Consider the following 26,873-nt stretch of genomic DNA (forward strand, 5'->3'; position numbering starts at 1 on the left):
CTAGGTAGTATGCCTTTATCTATTATGCGTGAGCTTTGACAATAAACGTATCTTTATATGACTTCTGTCACCATGAAACAATAAAAAATCTATAACCATAGAAAAGGATTCCACAAGAATGTTCTGGAATGCTTAACAGATAACTTTTAAGTCATATTTGTATCCACAGCCATTGGTAGAATCATATTAGTGGTGTGTTATATAGTTATTGGTTTGAACGAAAACGAAATAAAAACAAAATGGAAAGCATTTATCATGCTCCATAATATTGTTATTTATTCGTTTTTAAGTATTCAGCGTACTAATTTGAAGCGAGATTGTAAATTTCAAAGAAAAAATTGCATTGACAGTATTTAGATAAAAAGTAAAATCACAAAAATACTGAACTCAGAGGAAAATCCAATCCATAAAGTCCATAATTACATGGCAAAAATAAACTAGCAAACACATTAAAAACTAATGGACAAGAACTGTCAAATTCCTGACTTGGTACAGAAATTTTCAAATGTAGAAAATGGTGGATTAAACCTGGTTTAAAAGCGCTAAACTTTGATGACAGTCTTATCAAATTTCGTTATATTTACATTGCTGTGTGAACTAAACAGACATAATATATAAAATAGTCAAAATATGGGTACAGCAGTCATCATCGTGTAACAAATTTTAAAAGGATCAATTTAACAGAACACAAAAACATCTATCTACAAACACATTCCTTGATTCGCGTGTCTGACGTCAGAAAATTACGATACATATATTTGTCGTTCAATGCACATACAAACAATTTTGAAATTTCACATGGGCAATGTTAGCATACAGGGTTAAAGAAAAATCAAAAGTATGTAAGAATTAATTACAGAAATAGTCCAAAATTTATATAGAATTTATAAGAATCCACAAATAATTCATTCCACTACGCGACTGAATAATTTTGACGTTTGTGGTTAACCGTGATTTCTAATTCATAATAAAAAAAACGATTTCTCATATCGAGCTTTTAATGAACAATGAGACAAATTTTGTCTATCTTAGGAAAGTGATTTTTACCTGGAGATCATTAAAATCGAAAACTAAACTGCCTGTCATGCATGAAGTACGGGTGATCAAGATACATGACAATAATGACAGCAGTATAAATTATGTAAGTCAAAATCCTTTCATCTTGTACTATATATAGCTAAGTTAAGGCAGTTAAGTCAATTGCACGGAGTTAATAACCGTAAATCAGTAAGCTGTTTTATACACGGTGGTTCAGACATGACAAAACCTCTTAATAGTTCGACTACGCTAAGCATAACACTCTAAGTCAGCTAAGTAATAGCATCGATCCAATTACTTGAAGTTGGATTTATAAATATAGGATTCAATATCATCCTAATACAATGTATGTAAATAAATGATTTGGATATGTACAACAATCAACTACGGCAGTTGGAATGCAAGGTAACAAAGTAAAACATATTTGTTTGTCATCACTGTGTTCATCGATTTAATGCTTATAAATACGCGTTTAATTCCTCTGCATATTAAAACTGAACAATGATTTGGCAATATATATAGTAGTCACGTTTGTCCTAAATTGTTCTTTTGCAAAGGAAGCGGATTTTCATATTTTCATTCATAGATGTAGAGCCGGCACATCTTTTTGTCCGGCACACATCGATTTTTTACTTACAACTACCATTTGGCAGTACGGATGAAATGATTCAAATGATATTTTTTTTATAAAGAAACGGAATAATACCATTATTAAACATGTTGAAATTATATCTTTAAAGTAAGTCGGTAATCTACGTTGATACATTATACAATTACTGGTTTGCAAGACAAAATCTGACCGTGAATCTGACCTCATTTAGATCAATATAGAATTTATGTTGCTAATTTCATACGCCGTGGCAGTTTGATTTTTTCAAAAGAATAAACCCCGGGCCCAGTAAAGATTAAGCTTAGGTCAAACAGGAAAATGATGTACATATAAATGTTTTTTTGTCAGTGATATTATATCAAACAGAGTTTAACAGCTTTGGTGCAAATAGTTTAGCATCTGCCGTGTGTCGTATCGAATGCATTCTACTGACTGATTCGTTAACTTTAAAACAGCATATCTCAACAGAGATATTTTTGTCAGTGTCTGATTATTACTGTAAGTTATTTAGAATACTGCACTTAATCGACTTGCATGGTTATTTTCGACCAGAAGGGGTGATGTTTGTCAAAGTACTATATAAAACATTTTTCTGTCATTTTTTTATGAAACTGTAAGGCTTGCTCATGTCTTTTGGTAGCGAATAGTTGGTCAATATGTTTTTTGTTTCGTCTTTAAAGATATAACAATCACCAACTTTGAGTGTTAATATTTAAGAGGACATTGATCAAAGGCATCAGCAGAATTCATTAAAAATTTATTTATCATAGTTTCCTATTGTCGGTGTCGCGCTATTAGTCGCGAGTTCTTTGATTGTGACATTAATACACGTATTCTTACTTGCCATGATGCATTATGTTGATAGGTTTGATAAAAGTTCGTTATTCTGTCCTTGAAGTTGGAATGTCCAATTAGTAGCTTCTGTCTCCGTGTTACACAGCTGCCCCAAGAACCGAGAAATCACTAAGAGAAGAACATGAAGAAGAAGACAATCCAGAACTAAAGCTAGATTCTTCGTGTTTGTTATATGTCTTTTTATTTCGTGGTGCCAGTTTGATAGAGTAAGTGATGAAAGTTGTAATAAGTGAGAATGTTTGAGTTGAGCAAGTTGGCCGTATGTCGAATTGTCATACATTCAAGACAAATTAAATACAAATCCATTAGCTTCATTACAAAACGTAGACTGTAAGGAACCAGCTACGGAACTTTATTTTTCACTTTTTTAATACATTAAGGTACGCTAAATAAAGCAATTACTGTCTGAAGTATAAAGTATATTACGTACATTAACTATCTATTATTGTATATTACTTTAGACGATCGTCGGCTCGATCGGGGAAAAATTAGCTGAAAAATGTTGGTGTTCAAATTTGATATAATACTAGTAGATAGGTTTTTTTGTGACAACGTGTTCATCATAAGATATTTGAGATAGAAGTGGGTGTCATTGAATATTGCAATTAAAATTACATTGTTGAGTAAATAATAAAGATAATTGTTTCTTTTATCTTCAAAGGTTATCTCAACTTCAGAGATCATCGATGGTGTCATCTTAAGAACTGATTATCAGTCTACCTTGTAACTAAAAGGTAACAAGTGGTTTTATTATAATATAAAGTGACTGGCTCTTGGTGTTTCTTTTATTAAATAATTAATAAAACAATATTTCATTTGATATTAAATGATATCTTTTGTGTAGGATTTGTTCTAATATTAGTCAAAAGTGAAGAAGAAAATCACCTTAATTATCTATTTTTAAATTTAGTAAGAAGACCAAAAAAATGTTAACTTATATCTCAAATACCGGTTCCTGCAAACCATTTAATTATAAACAAACAAATATTGATTAGGCCATGAGTTTTACATTTGTAATTTCGGGGCCTTTTTAAGCAAACTTTGCGGTAGGGGTTTATTTATTGTTGTACGCCGTACGGTCACTTCTGTCTGTTAATGTCTGTGTCATTTGGTTTCGTGTGGAGTGTTGTTTCATTGGCAATCATATCATATCTTCTTTTTTAATAAACAAATATTTATACAATTCTAACGAAAAAAATGGATACAAATGTATCATTGCATGAGACAACAACTCAGCAACAAGGCTAAGGAAATGATATGATAGGAATATGCACTTTAGAAACACTTAGATCATTGATACAATAATATTTGAAGAAGCATACAGATATGCATGTATTATTCTCTACGTTTATGCTCATGTAATTGGTACGTTGAAAGTAATATATTTTTTGTGTGGTTGTTTGAACAAAAGAAAACATGGTTTGACCTTCACACAAAAAATTGCTTGTACAAGTAAATATTTTGAAAAACATAAGGAGAGAAAACTCTAATTTTATAAAGATCTATTGATATGGCTCCTTTTTTTACTATAACTTCTTAAGTATTATCCGAAGGCTTGTAATGAAAATACATTAAAATTGAGATTTTTTGTTTTTGTTTTTTTGTTTAGTCTTAAATTTCCGGGTTTGATTATTTTGAAACAGGCTTAATTTTTAATTTTAGTTTCTTGTGTATAATTCGGAGTTTAGTATGACGTCCATTATCACTGTACTAGTAAACATATTTTTTAAGGGGCCAGCTGAAGGACTACTCCGGGTGTGGGAGTTTCTCGCTACATTGAAGACCCAATGGTGGCCTTCGGCTGTTGTCTACTCTATGGTCGGGTTGTTGTCGCTTTGACACGTTCCCCATTTCCTTTCTCAATTTTAATTTTATAACAATTTTTGTAAAATAATGAAGCTAAAATTTTCTTGCTTTACTAACAAAATTCTTATTAATAATTAGCTAGAGCTACTTTGTATACATACTGATGTTGATCAATTGTCTTTTTTAGAGTCAATAGTTATTGTCATATACATGTAGCACTCACCAATACAAATCAGTTTTTTTAATTGAGAAATATACGCACTTAGCCATTTATGTACCTAGTTGAAATGATCATTTTTGGTAACTTTAAACTTTGTATCATCTGACCTTGACCTCATTTTCATGGATCTGTGGTTAAAGTTTGAATTTATATTTTGGTCTGTTTCTTTTTAATACTGTATGCAATAGGTCAACTATATGTTGTGTATGCACATATTTTACGATTTACATGTCAGTTTTGTATGCGTTTTATTTGACCATGAATTGCTTAAGAGTGTATATGTCTGTTTTGCAATTATCGTCTGACCAAGACCTTATTTCCATGGTTCATCGGTCAATATTAAGTTTTCCTAATTTAGTTAGTTCATATATGCCATATACAAAAGGTCAAATATATTCAAAATATGTAATAATTGTAATGAGCGTACATGTCTGTCTGGCAGTGTTCATCTGACCTTGGCCTCAGTTTCATAGTTCTATGATCTATGGTAATTTTACCTGGTTTACTTCGTTTTGTTGATGTACAATAAGTCAACTATATTTAAAGCATTATCAGTGTATGGAGTGTACATGTATTTCCAGTTTGGTGTATCTGACCTGCATCTCATTCTAATGGACTATATTTACTGTAGTAAAGCTTCACATTTAGGACTATCAACGTTATATAAATATATATATTTCAACTTCTGCACACTTGTTCTTTACATCATGCTTTTTACTTCGGTAGTAACATGGTTATGCCATCCGAACAGAGAAGTTGTGATTTATTAATTAATTATAGAATGAACGATACATAAAAATAATAATGACAATGAACGGGAAACGAGACAGCGTTTCATACAACATAAGACCCCCCTCCCCTCCCCCCACATCCCCACCCCTCTTTTCATCCGACAAAATAAAATACACAGTCATACGTTGAAAAATCAACAAAAATACACAGGCATAAAATGTGTAATAAAACTAGCAACACAACAGGTGTCACTTGTGAAGCAGGATCTGCTTTCCATTCTGGAGCTCCAAGTTAATAGCGGGGTACGTGTTTCTCAGTCTTCAATGTTGGGTGTGTGCACTATTGTTTGTCCGTTGGTATTTTTCTCTTTTACCATTGCATTGTTAATCTATTTTTGACTTATAAGTTTGAATTTCACTTTAGTACTTTCGGCTGTCTTTTATTCGGTGCCATTATGTTGAACAGAAATTATATTGGTTATGCTATGATGTAGTCAATCTTTATTAAATGTGTAGATAATAGCAACTATTAGTCATCGTGCAATTTTACAACCTTCATTTATGTTTATTACACTGTATATGTCTATTATGTTCTTCTTTTAAATACAAACAAAATCTGTAATGCTTATTTCAATAAATTCTTTTTGCTACTTTTTGTTGATTTTTGTTAATGTCTTAATTTTCATTCTTATCTTTTGATTATGGTATAATACTTCTGATGTTTATTTCTACTCAGAATGTATACCCTTTTTGATTCATGAAATCACAAAAAGGTAACAAATGTTTTAATATACATATTACGTAATCGAATGTACATCAAGCTGCATTGCAATAACAACCTTCATTGACATGCGACACGTCAATCCGTCGAGTATAAATAATTACTTCCATTTCAAACCAAGTTAAACATTATATATGAATGTTTAACGTGAATTTGCATACGTGTCTAATATTGTCAGGTAATCAAAACTTCGCACTCTTAATTTAAAGTGACAATCCGTAAAATATTTAATGATTTAGGCATAAGTATTAAACATAGTCTGTAATTAACAAAAATATATTAAACAAGATTTATCATAGTGTTATCAAATGTATTTACAATGTGGGGAAAACTACAGTAGGTCTACGATTAAAATAAAGCTGTTAATTTTCTGGTAACTAAATACAATACAATAGTTAATACTGAATTTTGTCTGTTATCGATATAAGGTTTCAATAAGCATCATAAACATTATATAGATAAATAGAAAGTCGACCATACAAATATAGATATTATACATACTCATAAAATATCGAAAAACAAAACATTTCAAAAAACATTCATCGTAGAAGCAACATCATGGATACAAGGAAAGGTACCAGGTACATGTATGCCTGAGTTATGACTTTGACAACACCACTACCTGCAAAAAGTTATAATAGTTATCAAAGGTATCAGGATTATAATGTAATACGCCAGACGCGTGTTTCGTTTGCTTACGACTTATCAGTGACGCTCATATCAAAATATTTATAAAGCCAAACAAGTACAAAGTTGAAGACCATTGAGGACCTAAAATCCCAAAATGTTATGCCAAATACGGCTAAGGTAATCTATGTTTGGAATAAGAAAAACCTTAGTTTTTCGAAAAATTCTAAGTTTTGAAACAGGAAATTTATTAAAATGACAACATTATTGATATTCATGTCAACACCGAAGTGCTGACTACTGGGTATATGATACCATCGAGCACGAAACATCCACCAGCAGTGGTATAATATTATTTTCCTAACTGATTTAATATAACTTTGATTAAGGAAATGCTAAAACTGACTTGATATTATTGATTGATTTTTAAATGTTTAAATTTGCGATATTTTTTATTTTTGGGGAATTTGTGAACGAATAGGAAACGTGTGTAGAAAACATTTAAATTTATAAATACTCTACAATAAGAACATTAAGGTACATGCAGATATAGACAAAACTTTGTGGTCGTAGTTAGTAACGGAAATAAACGTCAAATAAACAAAACGCTATACCATAAGTCGTAGTAGAGTTGAGTATTTTCTTACTAAGAATTCGATTGAATTTGTTATGTGTTTTGGATAAGAAGAAAAGGACAGCATTAATTTAGAGATCATAGAAATGAAACGATTTAGTATCAAATGTAACGGTGACATCATTGAGCTTTTATCTAATGTTACCAATGTAATATTACAACCTAACTGAAACTTACACATGGTAGGTCTGATGGTTGGTGATGGATCGTAACCGGCATCGCAAACACATTTACTAGTACCAGAGTCACAAGAAGCATGGGTTACACATTCCCCTGATGCACAACTGGCTTTTGGACTCATTTCCTTTAATTAAAAACAAACAGAAAATATTAGGTATAGGTCATTGTGACTGTTCTCTAACACATAGACTATTTAATTTCGACATCTGGTTATAAACACTAGAACGGTGCCAATATATTACGTCAAACTATCAATCGAAAAGAGTCTACAATTGTGAATAGTACTTATTATTAACAGTGACTTTATAAAAGATATATATAATTCCCTCAAAATTCTTGAAACACCACTATATCACTCACGGCAAGCTGGGTTATTTTGATTGCACATCATTTATATATATGAATAATGTTTATAAAGTTTTACAAGCAATCATTTCATATAAGAATAATTTTCTTTTGTGATCAGAAAGGCTGATACAACAGATATTGAAAACCAAGAAAGTTCAAATATTAATCACACTGGTTAACTCATTAACTGTTAACCAAAAATGTGCACGTGCCCAATTAATTAATGTATTTAAATAAACATTTGCAATGACAAAAACAGACTCAAAGCTTTTTTTTTAATGACTAACACATAAATTGTGAAGGTATCTTGTGTATAGTTTAATTTCCGCTAAATAAGATTACACGATATAAGCATATAAACCCAGAAGCTTCAAAAACAAAATGATACTGAAAGGAACGCAGCTTAAAATTGTTCTTTTCTTACAATGAGACACTAGAATCAAAAAGGGATTTGTAAGTAGTCGGTAATCAAAGATAATTCAGACAAAAACAGTACAAAAGCCCCTTTTGGTAGAGCTAAAATTGATTTGTCATTTAATATTGATACAAACGTAATTAGTTACAAAATAAGTTAATATGTTTAGCCTTACTGATTGCGCAAGCTGCTACATTTACATAATGCGTGACTTTACATTGGCATTTAGCAGTTCTACATTCCGAGTTGTCTACAGCACATTGATCTGCAGCAGGATCCAAGGCGACACAAGAATCATCCAAGGCAGCAATCTCTGCAGTTTGAGAAGACAAGTTACAGATATATTTATATGGTTCCATTAAGTGTATCAATCATTAAAAATTCTATTAACAAATGTCATTGAATAATTCAAACGTGTATATATATATTTTTGTAAATGAATCAAAATAACACAAACTGTGAGAAATTAACCCATGCGTTATCAGCCATGCGTCAATGATCAATGTATATAGTTTAACCAAATCACGTACTACTGTTAGTTCATAGTTGTGTCATCAATGAAATAAGAAGTCTGATTTGAATCAAATTTAACGGAAATTATAACACAATATGAAGTATTCCGTTGGCATCAATTTGTCATTTACTGGAGATCAATAAAGGTAACTGTAGTATACCTAGTACGTACAATACATATTGAAACCTTAACCATGTTAACTGCTGACAGATAGACTAACGATCCTAAATGATCCATGATTCTGTAATGGGGAGTACAAAAAATACATCCTTCTTAAGTTCACACCCTCAAAATTCAATAACTGATGATTTGTTTTATTTTTTTAAATATTTAGAACAATTATTAGTTAACAATGCTTAGTATTTGTTTTTTTTTTTTTTAAGAAAATGATGATTGTTACATATTTTATTTGTTCGTTTTTAAAAGATGGGTTTTTGTGAACGTTACATGGCCATGTTTCCGTAGATTTTATTTTTCAAGGGATTTCTACATCAGTGGATTTTTACTGAAAACGTTTTGTGTATATTTAGATACATGAACATACGTTGAAAGACTTGTATAAGGTCAAATCATGAGAATACAAATTGTTCTCTGTCTTAATGAAAACTTACTATTAATAAATTAATGACCAAAACCGGTGAGGTTACTGTTGATCAAAGTGAAATATTAGATGTAAGTAAAGAGTATTATAAATCTTTGTACAAAAGTACATGTCCCGAAACTGAAATTTAAAAGACATACATAGAAAATACCCCCATTGATCATTCTTTAAATCCTTGTGAAAGCAAACAAGTGGATGGTAAATTAAATTTGGAAGAGCTAATAGTTATCAAAAGTACCAGGATTATAATTTTTATACGCCAGACGCGCGTTTCGTCTACATAAGACTCATCAGTGACGCTCAGATCAAAATAGTTAAAAAGCCAAATAAATACAAAGTTGAAGAGCATTGAGGATCCGAAATTCCAAAAAGTTGTGCCAAATACGGCTAAGGTAATCTACTCCTGGGGTAAGAAAATCCTTAGTATTTCGAAAAATTCAAAGTTTTGTAAACAGAAAATTTATAAAAATGACCATATAATTGATATTCATGTCAACACCGAAGTGCTGACTACTGGGCTGGTGATACCCTCGGGGACATCTATTTATAATATGAAACTAAATAAGACTCCAGGCAAAGATGGCTTAACAGTTGAGTTTTATCGACAATTTTGGCCAAATCATATGGTGCAAGAAAATTGGTACCGTTAATTCTATTAAAGCATATTGTATTGAATGTTTCTAACACATGTTATGATAATGAAACTTTATCTGAGACCCAAAAGATTGGGATAATATCATTGATTTTCAAAAAAAATGACCCTTTGTCCTTAGATAACTACCGTCCAATTACTTTGTTGAATACTGATGTAAAACTTATTATATTATACCTTAGCACAAAGACTAAAAAAAATCTTACCCCTAATTATACATAGAGATGGTTACGTTAAAAATCGATATATAGGATTCAACGTACGCCAAATTCAAGATATTATAGATTATGCTGAAAACTTTAATATTGATGGAACTATATTATTTATTGACTTTTCTAAAGCCTTCGATTCACTCGAATGGGACTTCATGCTGGAATCATTAAAAAAATTTGGATTTAACAAGTCTTTTCAAAAGTGGGTCAAAACACTTTATTATGATATAAAAGGATGTATTTTAAATAACGGGTGGATTTCTGAAACCTTCGGGATTCAACGGGGAATTCGACAAGGATGCTCTTTAAGCGCGTTATTGTTTGTTTTATCTGTTGAAATACTGGCTTGTAGAATAAGAGATAATAATGATCTGAAAGGGATACAAATAAAAATTGATAAAAAAACTCATAGCCTAAAAATCTCACAGCAAGCAGACGATACAACTCTCTTTTTAAGGTCTAAAAAATAAATAAAACATGCACTTAGTTTAATAGAAACTTTTGGATTTTTTTCGGGACTTAAACTCAATAGAAACAAAACAGAAGGTATATGGTTAGGCAAACTAAAACACTGCAAAGACAAATTTTAAAGTATAAATTGGAAAGATAAGGTGAAAAGTCTTGGCATTTATTTTGGCCTTAACAAAAAAGAATGTGAAACACTTAATATAGATAGACAGTTTGAAAAATCAGAAAGGATACTAAATGATTGGAAGAAACGAAAATTGAGTATGATAGGAAAAACAACTATAATTAAAACACTAGTTATTCCCAATATAACATATGTTGCTTCATTGATAAATCTAAGCAGTGAAATTATAGGTCAATTTAAAAAAATCTTATTTAATTTTTTATGGGAGGGTGGTAGCGAGAAAGTTAAACGCTCAGTGTTAAGAAAAGATTATATTGAAGGGGGATTAAAAATGACAGATATTGATGCACACATTGAAGCTATTAAAATCAATTGGGTTAAAAGATTGATGAAACTTGCGCTAACTGGAAAATCATACCTACCTTTTATTTTAGAGAGTTTGGGGAAAATAATTTGATATTTAAAATGAATCTTAATTCTCATAAGTCACTAAAAAACCTTAAAAACGTATCTACATTTTACTTTGAGATTTTGAAATGTTGGATTAAGAATGGAGGAGGAAAGACAAAAGAACCTGAAAATTATAGGGAAATAAGAAAGCAAGTTATTTGGGGAAACCAATATATAAAAACATGTGGCAAAAGTTTATATTATAGTCATTGGGTAAAGGAAAATCTAATTTTTGTTAATGATGTAATTGATGATAAAGGAGAAATTTCTCATAAAATGTTAGATAAACTTAAAAAGAAACAAAATTGGATCGCTTAATTAATTTCTCTTCGAAAAGCTTTACCCAAAAGTTGGATCCAAAAATTAAAGAGCAATATATCAAAACATACTAAAATCAACATAACACAAGACATTAAAATGTTTTGTAATGGATTGTATTATAATCTAGACAAAATCACTTTTAAAGAAATTTATAACATTATAATCAGGTCAAATAAAGAGCTCCCAGTGGGTTTTTGCTCATGGAAAAAACAACTATCAGGCGAAAATGTCATATATTTCATTAAGAAAAATCTATCTTTTACCTTTCTTTTTTTAAAAGATAATAGATTTAAAATGTTTAGATGGAAACTACTGCATAATATTTTAGCTATTAACCATAATCTGTACCGCTGGAAGGTAGTTAATAGTGAAAACTGAGATATGTTTCAAATCTGATAGCTATAATCATTTTTTCTTTGAATGCACATGGGTAAAAAATTATTGGAAATTATTACACCAAATATTTATGTATCTTAATATTGGTCAACATGTTTTTTGTCTGAAAAATCTTGTAACAGGGTACAAAATTGAAGATGTTGAATATTATGTACTAATATGTATATTAAACTGTTTGCTTTGTGATTTATAAATGCTTTTATTTATCAGAAAAGAAAACCAAATATGTGAATATGATGTCAGTCCTAAAAAACGAAATTGATACACAAATTTTATATCATCCGAAAAATTCCTTTTTGAGAAAATTTCAAAGAAAAATTTTAGAAATTTGATTCTCTGTCTGTCTTGTTTACATTTGATTGACCTAGATCTTTGAGAATCACAAAAAAATCATTGAAATAAAAAGAAGAAAAATTTCTAAACAAAATTGCTCTTTAATTTTTTGTTTGAATATCAGATATAGTATATTATTCAATGGTTAGTGTATTTGAATGCTAAGATACTATCTAAAAAACAATCATAATTCGATTATGCTGACCTCCTGATCTGATCGAAACCATGCCCTCTCACTTTCGATTAATCAGACACTAAAAGCTAAACAAAAAACGGTCAAAGTTCCGTTTTCTTTTTCATTGTTAAGTAAAGCAATGCACATATGTTGTAGCTATTACTCTGTAAATTGTAACTAACACGCAATACTATGTAGAATTATAAAAAGTTTGCCAATGAAATCCCCTGGTTTTATTGGTAATTAACCATACAGGGCAGAACCTTAGTGCAATTGTTGTAACATTAAGAGGATTTGTTAAAAACTATTATAGTGAAGTAAAGTATCTGAAGTTGAAAAAAAAAAGAAAACTTACAAGATTTCAATAGGTGCAATTTGGTACTCGGTGCAATTTGGGTTAAGCACTAATTATGCGTTTAAATTTTGTAACAATTTGTTATCAGTTTAAAATCATTCTGCTGCAGATGTACTCTGCAGCAAAATCACATCTTATTCATATTATTCTCCGTATAAACGCATTTATTCAAATCCTATAAGAGCTTCATAAATGTTTAATCTGATTTGATCTTTCTGTTATGTATACTCATTTAAATAAACTGTTCGTTAGCCAATCAATCGGCAGGGGTTAAGAATCTACAGAAAGATTTCACTGGATTTTTTTTTATTTATTTCACGTAATATATTTAATTTTTACCGGACAAGTGAAGGAATTTTAGCCTTAAGTTAGGTTAGATAGACACTAAGATGAAATAAAACTGTCTCAACAACTACTTTTTAGCTCGGTCTTGTCTTTGAAACAAATGCAACATATTTGGTATAACTTATGAAATGCCAAATCTGCGTCCGTGCATCAATATAATTTAATTAGTTGTATTTATCATACTAGACAATAATATGGTCCCATTAAATATTTTTTAGAAAATCACAAAGACCAAAATATTTACCCCAAGGCATAGCACTTTTACAACTTAAATTCATAAAAGTTTAATTTTTATTCATTTTTTTAATGTCAATTCAATAAAATTATAAATCTTATACAAATTTATTTTCTCTTAGCTACTAATACTTAAAAATTCCATCAGTGAAATAGCAAATACAAAATAACATATGGCTGTTATCACCGTATTTGCTATCCAAACAGATGGTTCAACTAAATCGAAATGTTTAATTGAGATGATTAAATTTAAGTCTAAATTCAATTATAGACAGAGAATCCCTTTTGCATAGTATTTTTTTTATAGAAACCCTATTATTAAACTAAGAATAGAAAAACAGTCATGTAACTGAAGATCATAAAATCTGTGTCACTATCACAGGCGATTCAGTATATGAACTTTAAAAATTATATCTATTGTTTGATAAAATTTAAAAAATGGACAATTATAAACCTTTAGAAATGTTTTATAGCATAAAATAACTACAGAAGATGGAACAATTGTACAAATTACAATTTCACACTGGACTTGTTCTCATTTTTATACAGCCCGTACAATCACACTGACACCCTTCTTAGCATATGTGGTACTGCCGCGTGGGAAATGCCAGATTTAGCCATACCTCTATTGCCTAATCAGTCCGTCATTGTTTGTAGAAGAGATATATAACATTATATCGACATATTTTATGATAGCAAATGACATAATATATGTCTTTTTTTCATTATAGTACAAACAGCGTTTTTTTCTCTAAGAAAAATAGTAATTCACGTTATTAATATATGTCATGGCAGTTTACTTGTATAAGGTCTATGATGAACCGCAACGCAGGTATTTTTTTTATGATGACGTTATCATTCAACGTTTTTAGCGAATATTATCATGATACAGACAGAGTATTGATTTTGTATTATTTGTAAGTGTACAACACATTAACGTTTACTTAGTAGTGTCTAACGAAGGACGATGTTTGCGGGAAATGGAACGAGTAACCTTGCACAGTTCATAAACTTTACAAAGGTGTTTGCCAGGGATGGGGTAATTGAAAATGTAATGGTAATTAAGTGTAATGCATTACAATTTTCCATGTAATTGAATGTAATGTGTAATTGAGCATTTTTTTAATTACATGTAATGGTAATTTAATTAATTACATTGGAAAAAGCATGTAATGCTCAATTACTTTTGAATTACATTTCAATTACATGTACTTTTATTGTGTTAAAGATAAGGCTTTGTGTTTAATAATATAAATTGTTAAATTATATTTGTTTTTAAAATATTGATATTACATACTTCTTTAATATATGAAGTCTGTAATTTATTCTGAAGTTTTTATATTATTTATTTGACCTACAGATTTTTTTTTTTTAATAGTCTTATAATTAAAAAAAAATGTGAGAATATTTATATATGTGTTGTTCAGTTTTTTAGAAAGATCTTTGTTAACTAAATAGATTGATATTAAGTTATTAACCACCTTGTTAAACAAAACCAAAAAACAATGTGTCACAGTGAATTTTTTTTCTTATATAGGTAATTAGAATTTAAAATCACTGCACACAATCATTTTGTCAAATTAGTATACACAAAAGGATTATAGAAATAAAAATTAATAGCTGTAATAACAAACAGCAATTAATCAGATTAAAATGTCAAGGGACAATGCCACTTCTACATGTTTTTTTTATCTAATTAGTGAAATACATGTATTGCTAATATTAAGACATTATGTAAATTGTTTGTACTAAAAATTATTTTCAATACTGTGACAAGCACACTATTTAATATTTTTAAAGTAAAAAAACCCAAACTTTTAATTTATTTATAATTTCTTTATTTATATTATGTTTTATCTAAATGATTTCATTTCTGAGATGTCAAAATACCCCTTAATGTATTGGCAAGTAATTATGAACAAATTCCCTCTCTTATCAACACATTTTCTAATCATGGAACTTCCATGTTCTGATCAAGCAATAACTGCTACATAAGCTCCTGTCGAAAAACTTTAGAATTGCTGTCAAAGTGTTCAGACCAGAGATATGCAGACTAAATAACAAAACATTAAAATTACAAATGATTATCAAATGCAACGCTTAAACTATGCTTATCGGTACGTCATGCATATTTTAGACATGGATTTTATATACATGTATAATATTGTTAAAAAAATATAATGATAAAATGTAATGTGTAATTTAATTAATTACTTTAGTAAAGTAATTGTAATTTAATTAATTACATTTCAAAAACTCGTGTAATGTGTAATTAGTGTAATTGATCATTTTTGCAATGTAATGTGTAATTTAATTAATTACATTCCAATGTTATTGACCCCAAGTCTGGTGTTTGCAAAAATAACAGCCTTTCAAAGTACCAAAATGATAGCAAAAAGTAAGGTCGAGTGGAGTAAGATGAAAAATCAGTTTTCTTAAGTTGCATAAACTTTTGTAAATTTAGGTGAGAGGCAATCCGTTGTTTGATAAAATAATGGAAACGTATTCACGCAGATGACGCAGTATACAATAAACATATACACTGACAATAAACACGGCCAAATAACATCATAATCAAGTGTGTATCTAAACTAGAAAACGACGTACGACGGTACAAAATACTAAATTGTAATTAACTCTTCACACGGAACATGTTGATCGCTCTAATGTTTTGTGTCTTAACTTACTTTGAACAAATATTTATCCTGTTATATATTAAACCCTTATGTATTCGTTTATTTGAGTTTGTATGATGTGTTTTAATTGCATTAAATTATTGGTCTAACATGGTTAACATTGCAGACATAGCAGAATATGGTGACAGTCGATGCACTGTTCTTTTTATGATCTCTTTCTATTATCTTCTCTTCTCTTCTCTTCTCTTCTCTTTCTATTCTATTCTATTCTATGCTATTCATAGTTGAAATTAGCGTGAGTCTCATTGATTTATGTTTCATGTACTGTGTTTCTGTTTTTACTTGGACCTTTATAATAGAAATTACTTCAGTTTATTTCTTAATATTTAGTAACAAGAAATAAACTAGCGTTTTTGGTATTCAAACAGATGGCCTAAAATATTTCTAAACAGTACATACTACGATTTCAACATATATGTATACGTGTACCTTTAGTGAGTACTAGTGAAAAAATCAAATATAATAATTTATTCATTTACTGTTAACCGGAAGAACTGAAATTAGATAGCATACATCAGTAAAAATAGTGGCAAATGCGACTAAAGAAAAGTAAAAAAAGAGGTTAAATGGACACATCAATATCTAAGTTCATAATATTGTATCGTAATACACTGTTGTAAAATGTTTGTCTGTCAAGCATGCCGTTACATTATGATACACGTGCTATATGTGCAATAGTTCTTACGAGTTTCTCTGAATACATAACAAACAAACGAATCTGTTTGATGAGTCTAAAAATCAATTTATGTTTTATGTTTAGCTATCCATGTTTGATATCAAACGGCAGACATATACAATGGTTTTCCGACGAGACCCTTTTTTACAGACAATAATTTCTTTAAAACATCAAAAGAATAAATGTATTTTATATAACAGATATTTTAAACAACTGTTAAAGACCGCTGTTTGATCGTTTAAAATCAAAATTACAGCTATACTAATTTGAATCAAAAAAAACATATCTTAATTTTTGCTTAATTGTAATTCGGTCAACATTTTGATGTGTCTAACCTTGATGAGAATGAGGCTAACCATCTGGGCCCAGTTGTTCAAAAGTGTCGTTAAGCTAACGACTAGTTAAGCCTAACAACTCGTTAAATTTTAACATTGTTGTTAGTTAATTTCTGTGTTAAATTATGTTGTTCAACAATATTTAACGACTGCGTTAACTAACAACTTGTTAAAAATTTAACAACTGATTAATTAAACATTTTCCCATCAATCCCCAAAATTCTTCCACTTCCTGTTTAACAATGGCTGAACAACAAACCCCCAACAAGAAACTACCAAGAATTAGAGGGACTAACTTCACAAGTATGGAAGTGAATTTGATCAGTAGAAGAGTGGTGGAGGAGCTAGGCTTATTGAGAGGAAAGTTTGGCCCTGACATAACTGCAGATGCAAAGAACAAGATGTGGGCCAAAATAACAGACGAGGTGAATGCTCTGGGGGTTAGTTACAGGAAACTTTCAACTGTTAAAACCAAATTCAGGAATCTAACCAGAGATGCCAAGGAAAAGTTTACGTACGAGAGAAAGGAGAGAAATAAAACAGGGGGAGGACCATCAACCAAACCTATAAGTATGGCTGAGGAAAACATCATCAATGCTATGAAAGATACATCCTCATTCAAGGGAATAGACGGTGGCATGGAGACCTCTGTCGGTTGGTATTTGAGAAATAGTATTAAATATTACTTAATTTTCATTCCTTAGTTTTACCTAAATTTGTCTGTTTTATTGTTTTCTTTATTAAAGTTACAAAGAAAACCCCAAACCAAAGCTGTCGTCTGCTATGACAGAAGGATATCCCTTCAGAAGTCGCCAATGTTCTAAAATCAGATTCATGTGTTTTGCGATTACTTAGTATGACATTCATGTTACCTTTTATTTAATATATAATTCCTTTATGTGATATTGTTGAAAGAACAACCATCTACTAATCAAATTGTTGTTAAAGATGGATAAGATGGTATTTAAATGCTGAAGTTTGCTATCCATTGTATTATGGCGGTCAAATTTGCAATGCCCTTTATGTCAACATTTGCCACATTGAAAAAAAATAAAAAAAGATAAAGTGTGGTAAAAATTCATACAAAATTAATTTACTTCCAGGTATAATAATTATAGAATTAATATTAATTTGTTAATACCATCTTCAAGGCACTTGCAATGATTAATTTTCCGCGGATATTGTGTCATGTCTATATAGTCCTTTTCAAAATAGCATGCAGTATAAAAAACATAATTGAGTTATCTTTCTTTGTGCCTTATCATATTAAAAAAGTTATGATTTTTTTTCAGGTATTTCTCACCAAGACACCTGTAACAGCAGACACTCACAAGGTGTGTATATATAAATTACATAGTTTATACATATGACTATAAATTACTTAAGAAATTGTATTTCGTAGATATTGAGTAGATTTGGTCTGAATGCCTGTGATACCTTATTAGTATGCATGAAATTTCAAGTTTCTTCAAATTTAAGAAGTGCAATCAATTTGTAAACTGAACTGATTTAATATATGAAGCCTTGAAATAGTAACTTATAAACAGATCCATATGCATGGTTTTCATAATTATACAGCAAACATGCCAAATTATGTCTGATCAGTTCATAATGAAGGTTTATAAAAAGCAAGGATTGTTTAGAAAATGTCAGTCACTATGTTATTTTACAAGTATTCCAGATCTGTAAACTGTACTGTCAAATAAATTTTTATATATTGATATGAAAATTTGGGAAGAAAGAAACAATTGTAATAATTGTATACTTTGTTCTATTATGAAGAATATATAAAGTATCAAGTCACTTCTTTAAATAAAACAAGTATTTTTACATTATTTTCAGACAGCATAACATCTGACCAAATGTTTACAGTTGAACCCATCTCACCAGTTCCAGCTCTGAATGCTTTTCCAACATGCCAGACTGTTGATGGTATTTATTACTTAGATAATTTCATTAATGGTTTAGTAATTTTCTGTATTTTGCATTTTATATGAGGTTGCAATGATAAAGCATAAGTTTTGATAGAAATAAGTTGACAATAATATATTATGACGTTGCATGTGTTAAAAAATCTTAATAAAAAAAAGTCTTCTATTTTTTTTTATGTAACAGTATGTTTCAAGTTTAATCAAAATCTTTATGTAAAACAATTGTCAACTTGTAGATTTACCATCTTCTGTGGAGAGTATCTGGATAAGGAGACTGGAGCAGGTTCACCAGAGAAATGAGGAGTTAGCACTTTCTAGTGCTACTGTTCATGCCAGCCTACCTGTACCTGTACCTGCACAAAAACAGACTTGCACTCAGCAACCACCCAGGTATGTGTTTCATATGTTAAAATACAGCACTGTTTATGATGTATTTACATAAGTTGTTTAGTGAGTCTGATGAGAATAACTTTTTCCTACAGATTCCAAGTTTGTTTTAAGATAAATTATTTGGTAGGGAATCAGTGAAGCATGACTGGATTGGGCACCCCTTATGTCAAACAGTTCCCCCCCCCCCCCCCCATGAAGTTCTGTATCCCCCACTGCGTAACCATGATTAGAATGGAACAATAGAGTTCTTACAAACACATTTACCATTTTCAGATTTTGGTAGTCCCTGTCCCAATTAAGGAGACTGTAAAACAGTATATGACTTGGGTTGTTGTCTGTTTAATTTTGTTGTAAGCTTATGTGTCATTATTCATTTTTTTTTTACTTGTTCCACATTGGTCTTGTCAAGTCAGTTATTTCATAAGAGATAATCAGTATTAGGTTTTCTCATTGTTAAAGGCTGGGAATAGTGATATTATTATAATAAAATCTGTGTCATTTTGTCTCTTTGAATAATTGTCTCATTGGCAATGATATAATATTAACACATCTACTAAATATTGAGTTAGTTTTTTATAATAAAAATACCAAATAGTAAAATTTCGATATATTTCAGTGAAAGTATGCAGAAGAAGAAAAAAAAGCGGACTGTAGATGATGTGTATGAGCTACAGTGTCTTGTTTTAGAAAGTGACGTGAAAAGAAATGAACTGCAGATGGAACTTTTTCAAAGATAAATGCAATTTTACAACATGATGATCCAGAAGAAAACTATTGATAGTGAAAACATGATTTTAGATGCTCTACTTAATACAGAAGCTTAGTCAAAATTAATTTTTATTTGTTTATTTGTCTGTGTTGATGATTCTTGTTCTCTTATTCCATTGTTATTGATAAAAAAGAGTATTAAAAGATGTTGTCATGATTTATTTCTGATTTTCAATGATTAAAAAATGTTGTGGAAATATGATCTCTAACATCTCTTCCATCTTGATGACCATTGAAATGTTCCCCAAGATCACCCTTATTGCCTACAATTACTCCATCATCTTCAATGTCTGGTTCATTCAACAAAATGCATATATTGTGGAGTATAGCACAAGTAATTATTATTTTGCATGCCTTGCCTGGTTTCATTCTTATCTGAAATAAAAAAAAAAAACATCATAACTTAATTTCTTACACTTAATAATTGTCTTCTTATCAACATTTTTCTAAAGTAGTATTTTATAGTATTTCAAATGTTGGCATTGCATGTGTGTATGTATATACAATGTATAAAAATAGAAAGCTGTGAGATCACTTGTATGAGTGTCAATGAGACCATTTTCTGTTGTTAAAGTAATGAAATATAAAAGTTAACAGTATGATATTCAACATTGGAGCCTATAGTAAGATATAAATAATACTACATAAAATGTCTCTATAGTGGTATACCATACATCACATTTTGTTAAGCATTTCGAAAGATGTTTTACTTATATATTAATTGATTAAAATTTATGTTGTCCAAGTATTGTGTTAGTAGCACTTACTATTCATTTCTTGATTGTGGTCAGGTTTTTATACATCAATTGCTGGATTATTTAGTTTTCCAATTGTATACTTAATACATATTTTCCCCTTTTTATCAAATTTCCAATTGTGATATGGAACCTTGTGGTACAATTTCAGAGAGAACCATACAATAATAAACAAGTAATTGTCTGGAAAACTAGAAAAATGCTTGTTTCGGCCTCTATTGGGCCCCTAAGTCATAAACAGTATGGACCAATACACCACAAAACAAACCCTATGTACATTTCTTTTGGGGTATTAAACTTTTTGGTAAAACATATGAATGCAAATATAAAAAAGAAGATATGGTATAATTGCCAATGAGACAACTATCCACATGACAAGACACCAATAGACACAGAAATTAACAACTATAGTTCACAGTATGGCTTTCAACAATGAGCAGATTAGTCACATTATAAAAAAATTAGTTTGCTTCTACTGAATACACCAACATTAATTCCCAAATCTATCCCATTAGATTCGCCCCTGAAAAGATTTTTTTATCACTGATCATTATATAAAAAGTTATTCTATTATACTTTACCTCTGAGTGTAATATATGGAACCGTCTCTTCAGCCTCCCAAATGTTCTCTCTATCACACTTCTGGTTGAACAGTGGCATTTGTTGTACTTTTTTTGATGATCTAATACAGGATTCAGATATGGGGTCATCAGAAATGGTCGACATGGATAACCACTATCCCCAGGCAATACACCATTTGCCTATCCACCATTTTCTTCCATGTAGGTACACACCTATAAATAAAGGTTTATATTTCTTTTTACAACAAATGTTTTGTTAAAACTACCATTTATATAATTGAATTGATATATTCAGCTTGAAAGAGAGTCACACTAGAAAACCTAAAATCATATTGAGCAAGACTATTTTTCAATATTCCTTTTTCAGTTTTTATACATCAATATTTTTAAACATAGCCACCCCTTAAAAGTAATTCATTGCTTTTTTATATATATATATAATTATTGATTTGAGTGCTTGAAAGAGAATATGACTAATAAAAGATGACAAACATCATGAACATTGTAATAAAATACATACCTGTGAAGTCTTGAATATGTGGGAATCATGACTACTACCTGGCCAGTTTGCATTTATGTTTGTGAATTTACATGCAAAATGTAAAAGATTATATATAATCTTTAGAAAAAAAATGTTTTAATAGCATAAACAGATTTATTGCACAATATTAATGCATAAAAAAGCTAGGCCATTAGTTTTCTAGTTTCTAATTGTTTTACCTTGTCATTCCAGGGCTTTTTATAGTTGATAGGCTGTAGGGGCTTTGTTCATTGTTGAAGGCAGTATGGTGACCTATAATTGTTATTTTCTGTGTCCTTTGGTCTCTTGTTGAGAAATGTCTCATTAGCAATCTTACCACATCTTCTTTTTTATATGTATAGACTTACCAACTATATTGTTTCAAACTAGGAACCATGATATCAAATTAAAAGTTGTAATGCATGTTGCATAATGCATAAATGTGCTGATCCAGTCATCAGAGCAACATCAAATTATAAATTGTACAAAAGCTAGGGTAATCTAGGTTAATGTTTCTTTCTTTTGGATTGAAAGGGGGAAATTTAAGAAATATATCAGAAACAGCACTGGTGGATACAGGATAGGGAAACCTCCTTTTTTAAGATTATCAGTGTATTTGAATGGGGACATTATGGTTGGAGCTCCCCTTCAGGCTTTATCTTATGTTGGGAACCCCCTTTTTGGAAATGGCTGGCCCCTGAACAGAATCTTTTTCTCATTAAAGAAAACTAATGTCTTCTTTTAATATTTGACTTACCAATATTTTAAGTTATCTTTAGTAGGTAAACCATATAAAACTCTAATCATGTCCTAGATGATCCTAGATGAACTGAGTGAAAGTGAAAGTGAAAGTGAAAGTAAAATGTTCATTTCCTGAGAGACAGACTATAGGGGTCTTAGTCACACTGAAAAGTTGATACCAGTTTATTATTTACGAAGGTCAATGTCATATTAGATGAGAAATGTTTTACCTTTAGCATCACAAACAGTCTGCACATTTACAGAGTGTACCCCTTTCCTATTAACAAATGATGCTTCATCTTCTGATGGAGCCTGGATACGGACGTGTGTCCCATCTATTGCCCCTAGCACATTCGGGAAACCACTTAGACGGTAAAAGTCTCCTCTTGTTTCGTCCACATTCCTTGGCCACTTGATGAATTGATCCCGTTTGTTACAAAGTGATGTCAACACATCAAACACAATACGCGAAACAGTTCCCTTGTACAAACCTGTAAACAGACCAAAAGCATACAATTTGGGAGATCGTTTAAGAACAAAAAATAAAATGTGTATTTACCGGCGTTTGTTTACATATTATTCGAAAATTAACAAATTGAAATTATCATTCAAACATCAGTAAAAGATTATTATAGCAATTAATTAACACAATTTTACTAATGTTTACTTAATTTTAAATCATATATGATAAATATATAAATGAAATCTTACCTATTGTGTCTCCAACTACTTGCAAAAAACTGCCTGTAGCTAGAAATCTCAGGATCACCATGACCATCTGTGGTACAATGGGAGCATGGTTTCTCTTTGTTTTTCTTGTAATATCATCACTGACTAGATTAGAAATGAAATTAATTCCCTCTCTACCAAATAACTCGTAACTCCTCATTGGACAAATTCAAAGAAAGGTCATCTTTCAGGAGAAAATGCCTTTCTTTTCTGTGAGGTGGAACAGGTACTTGTCTAAAGGCCATATTTAACAATAACTTAAATATTTAATCGAACTCCCAGAAGTTGTTAAAGTTAACGACTTGTTATAATTATTTTTGTCGTTAAATTTTTTGAACAACAATTAACGAAGTTGTTAAATTTAACGACACTCTAACGACACTTTAACGACTGCGTTAGCTTAACGACACTTTTGAACAACTGGGCCCTGATAAACCTCATTTTGACTTATTCTATCGGAAATGTGTATTTACAGGTCTTTTATATTAATGGAAGTAAAACGCATTTATGATGTAGTGTTTCCGTAAGGAAATAAGACATGCATTAAGACAGATTCATAGGGCAAGGACAGTGATATTTACGTATTGATTGCATGGTTGCATTTTGACTCGAACTTGAAAAAGACTGAATTTTGCTGTTGACTTGCATCATTTTGGAATGATTCAAAGGCTATTCAAGTTTTTGCCATTGAAAGAAAGAAAATATTTATACATTTTCCGTTCGCTTTGTAAAGTAACAAAAGTGTTGTAAATGTAAAAAAAGAACAAGCTTAAGCGTTACTAATCAATTATTTCGTGTAATCTCTCTTTCTCTCTGCAACGTCAAATACGTATTTATTTTTAACCAAATTTGAAGTTTTACCAATCCTACTAACAAATAAAATCTTTATGAACTTCTTTGATGCGCTCACTCAACAAAAAACTTCATATTGTGCGAAAAGAATATAGTTGACAGTACTTTTTGTAATTTAAAAGAATTTGAGTTTTCTTATAGCCAACCATGAGGACTAATATAGAGATATCACCACTAATAAGGACAATGATGTATGATCGTGCGCCCGAGTTTCCTTCTTCTACTTATTACTATCTATACTATTAAACGAGAAGACCTATTTCGTGTGTCGCTTCTCTTCCTTCCACAACAAATTAATCATCATGCCTCTGTGATCTATAGGAACCATGCATAGTCGCATTTGTCATCTATTCTTATGACTATTCAGTTTGGGTTATTTTGGGAGAAAAACGTAAATAAAGATGTCCGGATATTGTTTCCGTCATCAGACCAACTTTTAAGTCATACAAGACTTCCGGTTTTAACTTGCACATAATTTAAAGATAGAACAATAATTATCGCGTTGTTAGAGACTCTATATATAATATACAGTGAGCACCTTGGAAAAGAAACTTGAAATTGATAGTTAATAGCAAACACACTTTATTTATAGAATACGTACTATATTCATAGTATACAGAAACGCAAAAATAATTGAAATTAACAGAAAACAAAAATAATAACGGGTTTTGGAAAAAAAGGAGAGGGCTTTAAAAAAAAAAATGCCTGTCTCCTAATACATGTAATACCTATGATTTTTTTCTGAAATTTTTTACAAAAAGTCTCTGTACAGCAGTTTATATACTTTCAAGCAAGGACTAAATGCCCGCGATTTCGCAGGTGTGTTCTAGTTATTATGTAAGGGACTAACACCTGCCTATTTACTCATGATTATAACACATAACTAAGAAATCATATAAAGTTTGCAAATACGAACATGATAGTATCTCATACCTTTTCACAAGGAAAAACGTGTCTTTTATTACGTAAAGTGCTTCCTTTGCAACAAATACGGTCTTAAACGATGCTCTATAAAAACTAAACACGGAACCACAATTTGACTTATCCGTACATAATAGTTTTATGCAATAGCAGGTAAAATATTGTACTTTGTTGATATCCTACACGTTGCTTTTGATATACTTACACTCGAATATCACTAATAACACATATAACATATTATAGAATATATTGGTAATAAACACCCCGAACAGGTCTTTATTTTCCAAATTGTAAAGGCAAACGCGATTAATAGCATGTTATTAAAGAGATATGCTATAGAAAGAGATTTCTTTTTACACAGTTGTCGTATTGGGATTTTTTTTTTAATCAGTGTATACTAGTGAATAAATCATAGAAAGAGAAGTAACTCTATTTTCTATTTTATGTAGCCTGAGTTTGTAGTATTTGTATTACTCCAAGATTTACATTGCAAAACACAGGGAATGAAAAATTGATTAAGAATAAAAGATTACTGTTAATCGACTTAAACGATTAAACCAGTTTCGTTGCTTCCTGTGCTGGATGAGGCAGACACTACCTATAACGTAAAAGAAAATGTACCATGTTCGTCTTTTTTTTAATGAATTACTTTTCAGGCTAAATGAAATTGTACTTCCTAAATAATGCCTTTTAGAGCTTCTATTGATTCCTAATGGTTTCGAGAAAAACAAAACAAAAAACATAATATAACATTGTTCAAGTAACAAAGAATACCAGATGTACTGTGAAGCAAGAAAAAATAAAGTTAACTGCTTATAAGTGCAATAACAAACTTGCCAGTGGCGGTTTTTAAATGAGACATGCAACAATGTTAAGTATGTTTTGCATTACCAATACAATGAAGTATCCAGGCAAATAGTATCATATGAAAAAAATCGACGTACGTTCATGAATTAACTGAACAATTTTATGCATAGGTCAACTTTTATAATTCACACGTTAATACAATTGATTGATTGATTGTTGGTTGCTTTACGCCGCATTAGCACAACAAGGCTATATCGCGGCGAGAGCTAATTCGAATATTTTTACAATTTAAAGCATATTTTTAAAATAAGACAAAAAGTCCTTCAATATACTAAAATTCTAGACTAAATCAAATTGATTATTTACAAATAAAAATCAATATGAGTAAAATAACGTGATAAAAATTAAAAACGATTTAAATATAATAACATTTTTATATTCTATAATAAATTCCAATTTCTTTTAAAAATGCAACAATATTTGTAAATGGAACATTATTAAATAAATCATACATATTATTGACATTGAAATGCTTCTTACGAATATCAGCAAAGTCAATACAATTAATTAAAACATGTTTAATAGTATACTTGCAGTTGCAAGGTACACATTGTGGTTCATCTTCATTTTTTAAAAGATACTCGTGTGTTATTCTAGTATGACCAATACGACATCTAGAAATAATACACTGATCTTTTCTGCACATAAAATTATTAAAAGGTTTACCTATATTAGGTTTAATTTCA

General features: G+C 30.2%; 1 protein-coding gene and 1 long non-coding RNA gene across 2 annotated transcripts in view; one reads left to right on the plus strand and one right to left on the minus strand.

The window, feature by feature from the left end:
• Positions 1 to 6,255: 6,255 nt before the first annotated feature.
• Positions 6,256 to 26,873, minus strand: part of LOC143045196 (uncharacterized) — a 265,357-nt gene continuing 244,739 nt past the window's right edge. Inside the window, exon 7 of the mRNA XM_076217539.1 lies at positions 6,256 to 6,663. Within this exon, the coding sequence (XP_076073654.1) occupies positions 6,581 to 6,663 (83 nt within the window). The 3' untranslated portion in view covers positions 6,256 to 6,580. The remainder of the gene's footprint in view (positions 6,664 to 26,873) is intronic.
• Positions 18,368 to 19,438, plus strand: LOC143046940 (uncharacterized). Its single transcript, XR_012969320.1, has 3 exons — positions 18,368 to 18,466; positions 18,975 to 19,064; positions 19,300 to 19,438. It is a non-coding gene; the product is annotated as an uncharacterized LOC143046940 (long non-coding RNA).

This window comes from Mytilus galloprovincialis, chromosome 9 (assembly GCF_965363235.1).
Source record: "Mytilus galloprovincialis chromosome 9, xbMytGall1.hap1.1, whole genome shotgun sequence".
Classification (NCBI taxonomy): Eukaryota; Metazoa; Mollusca; class Bivalvia; order Mytilida; family Mytilidae; genus Mytilus; species Mytilus galloprovincialis.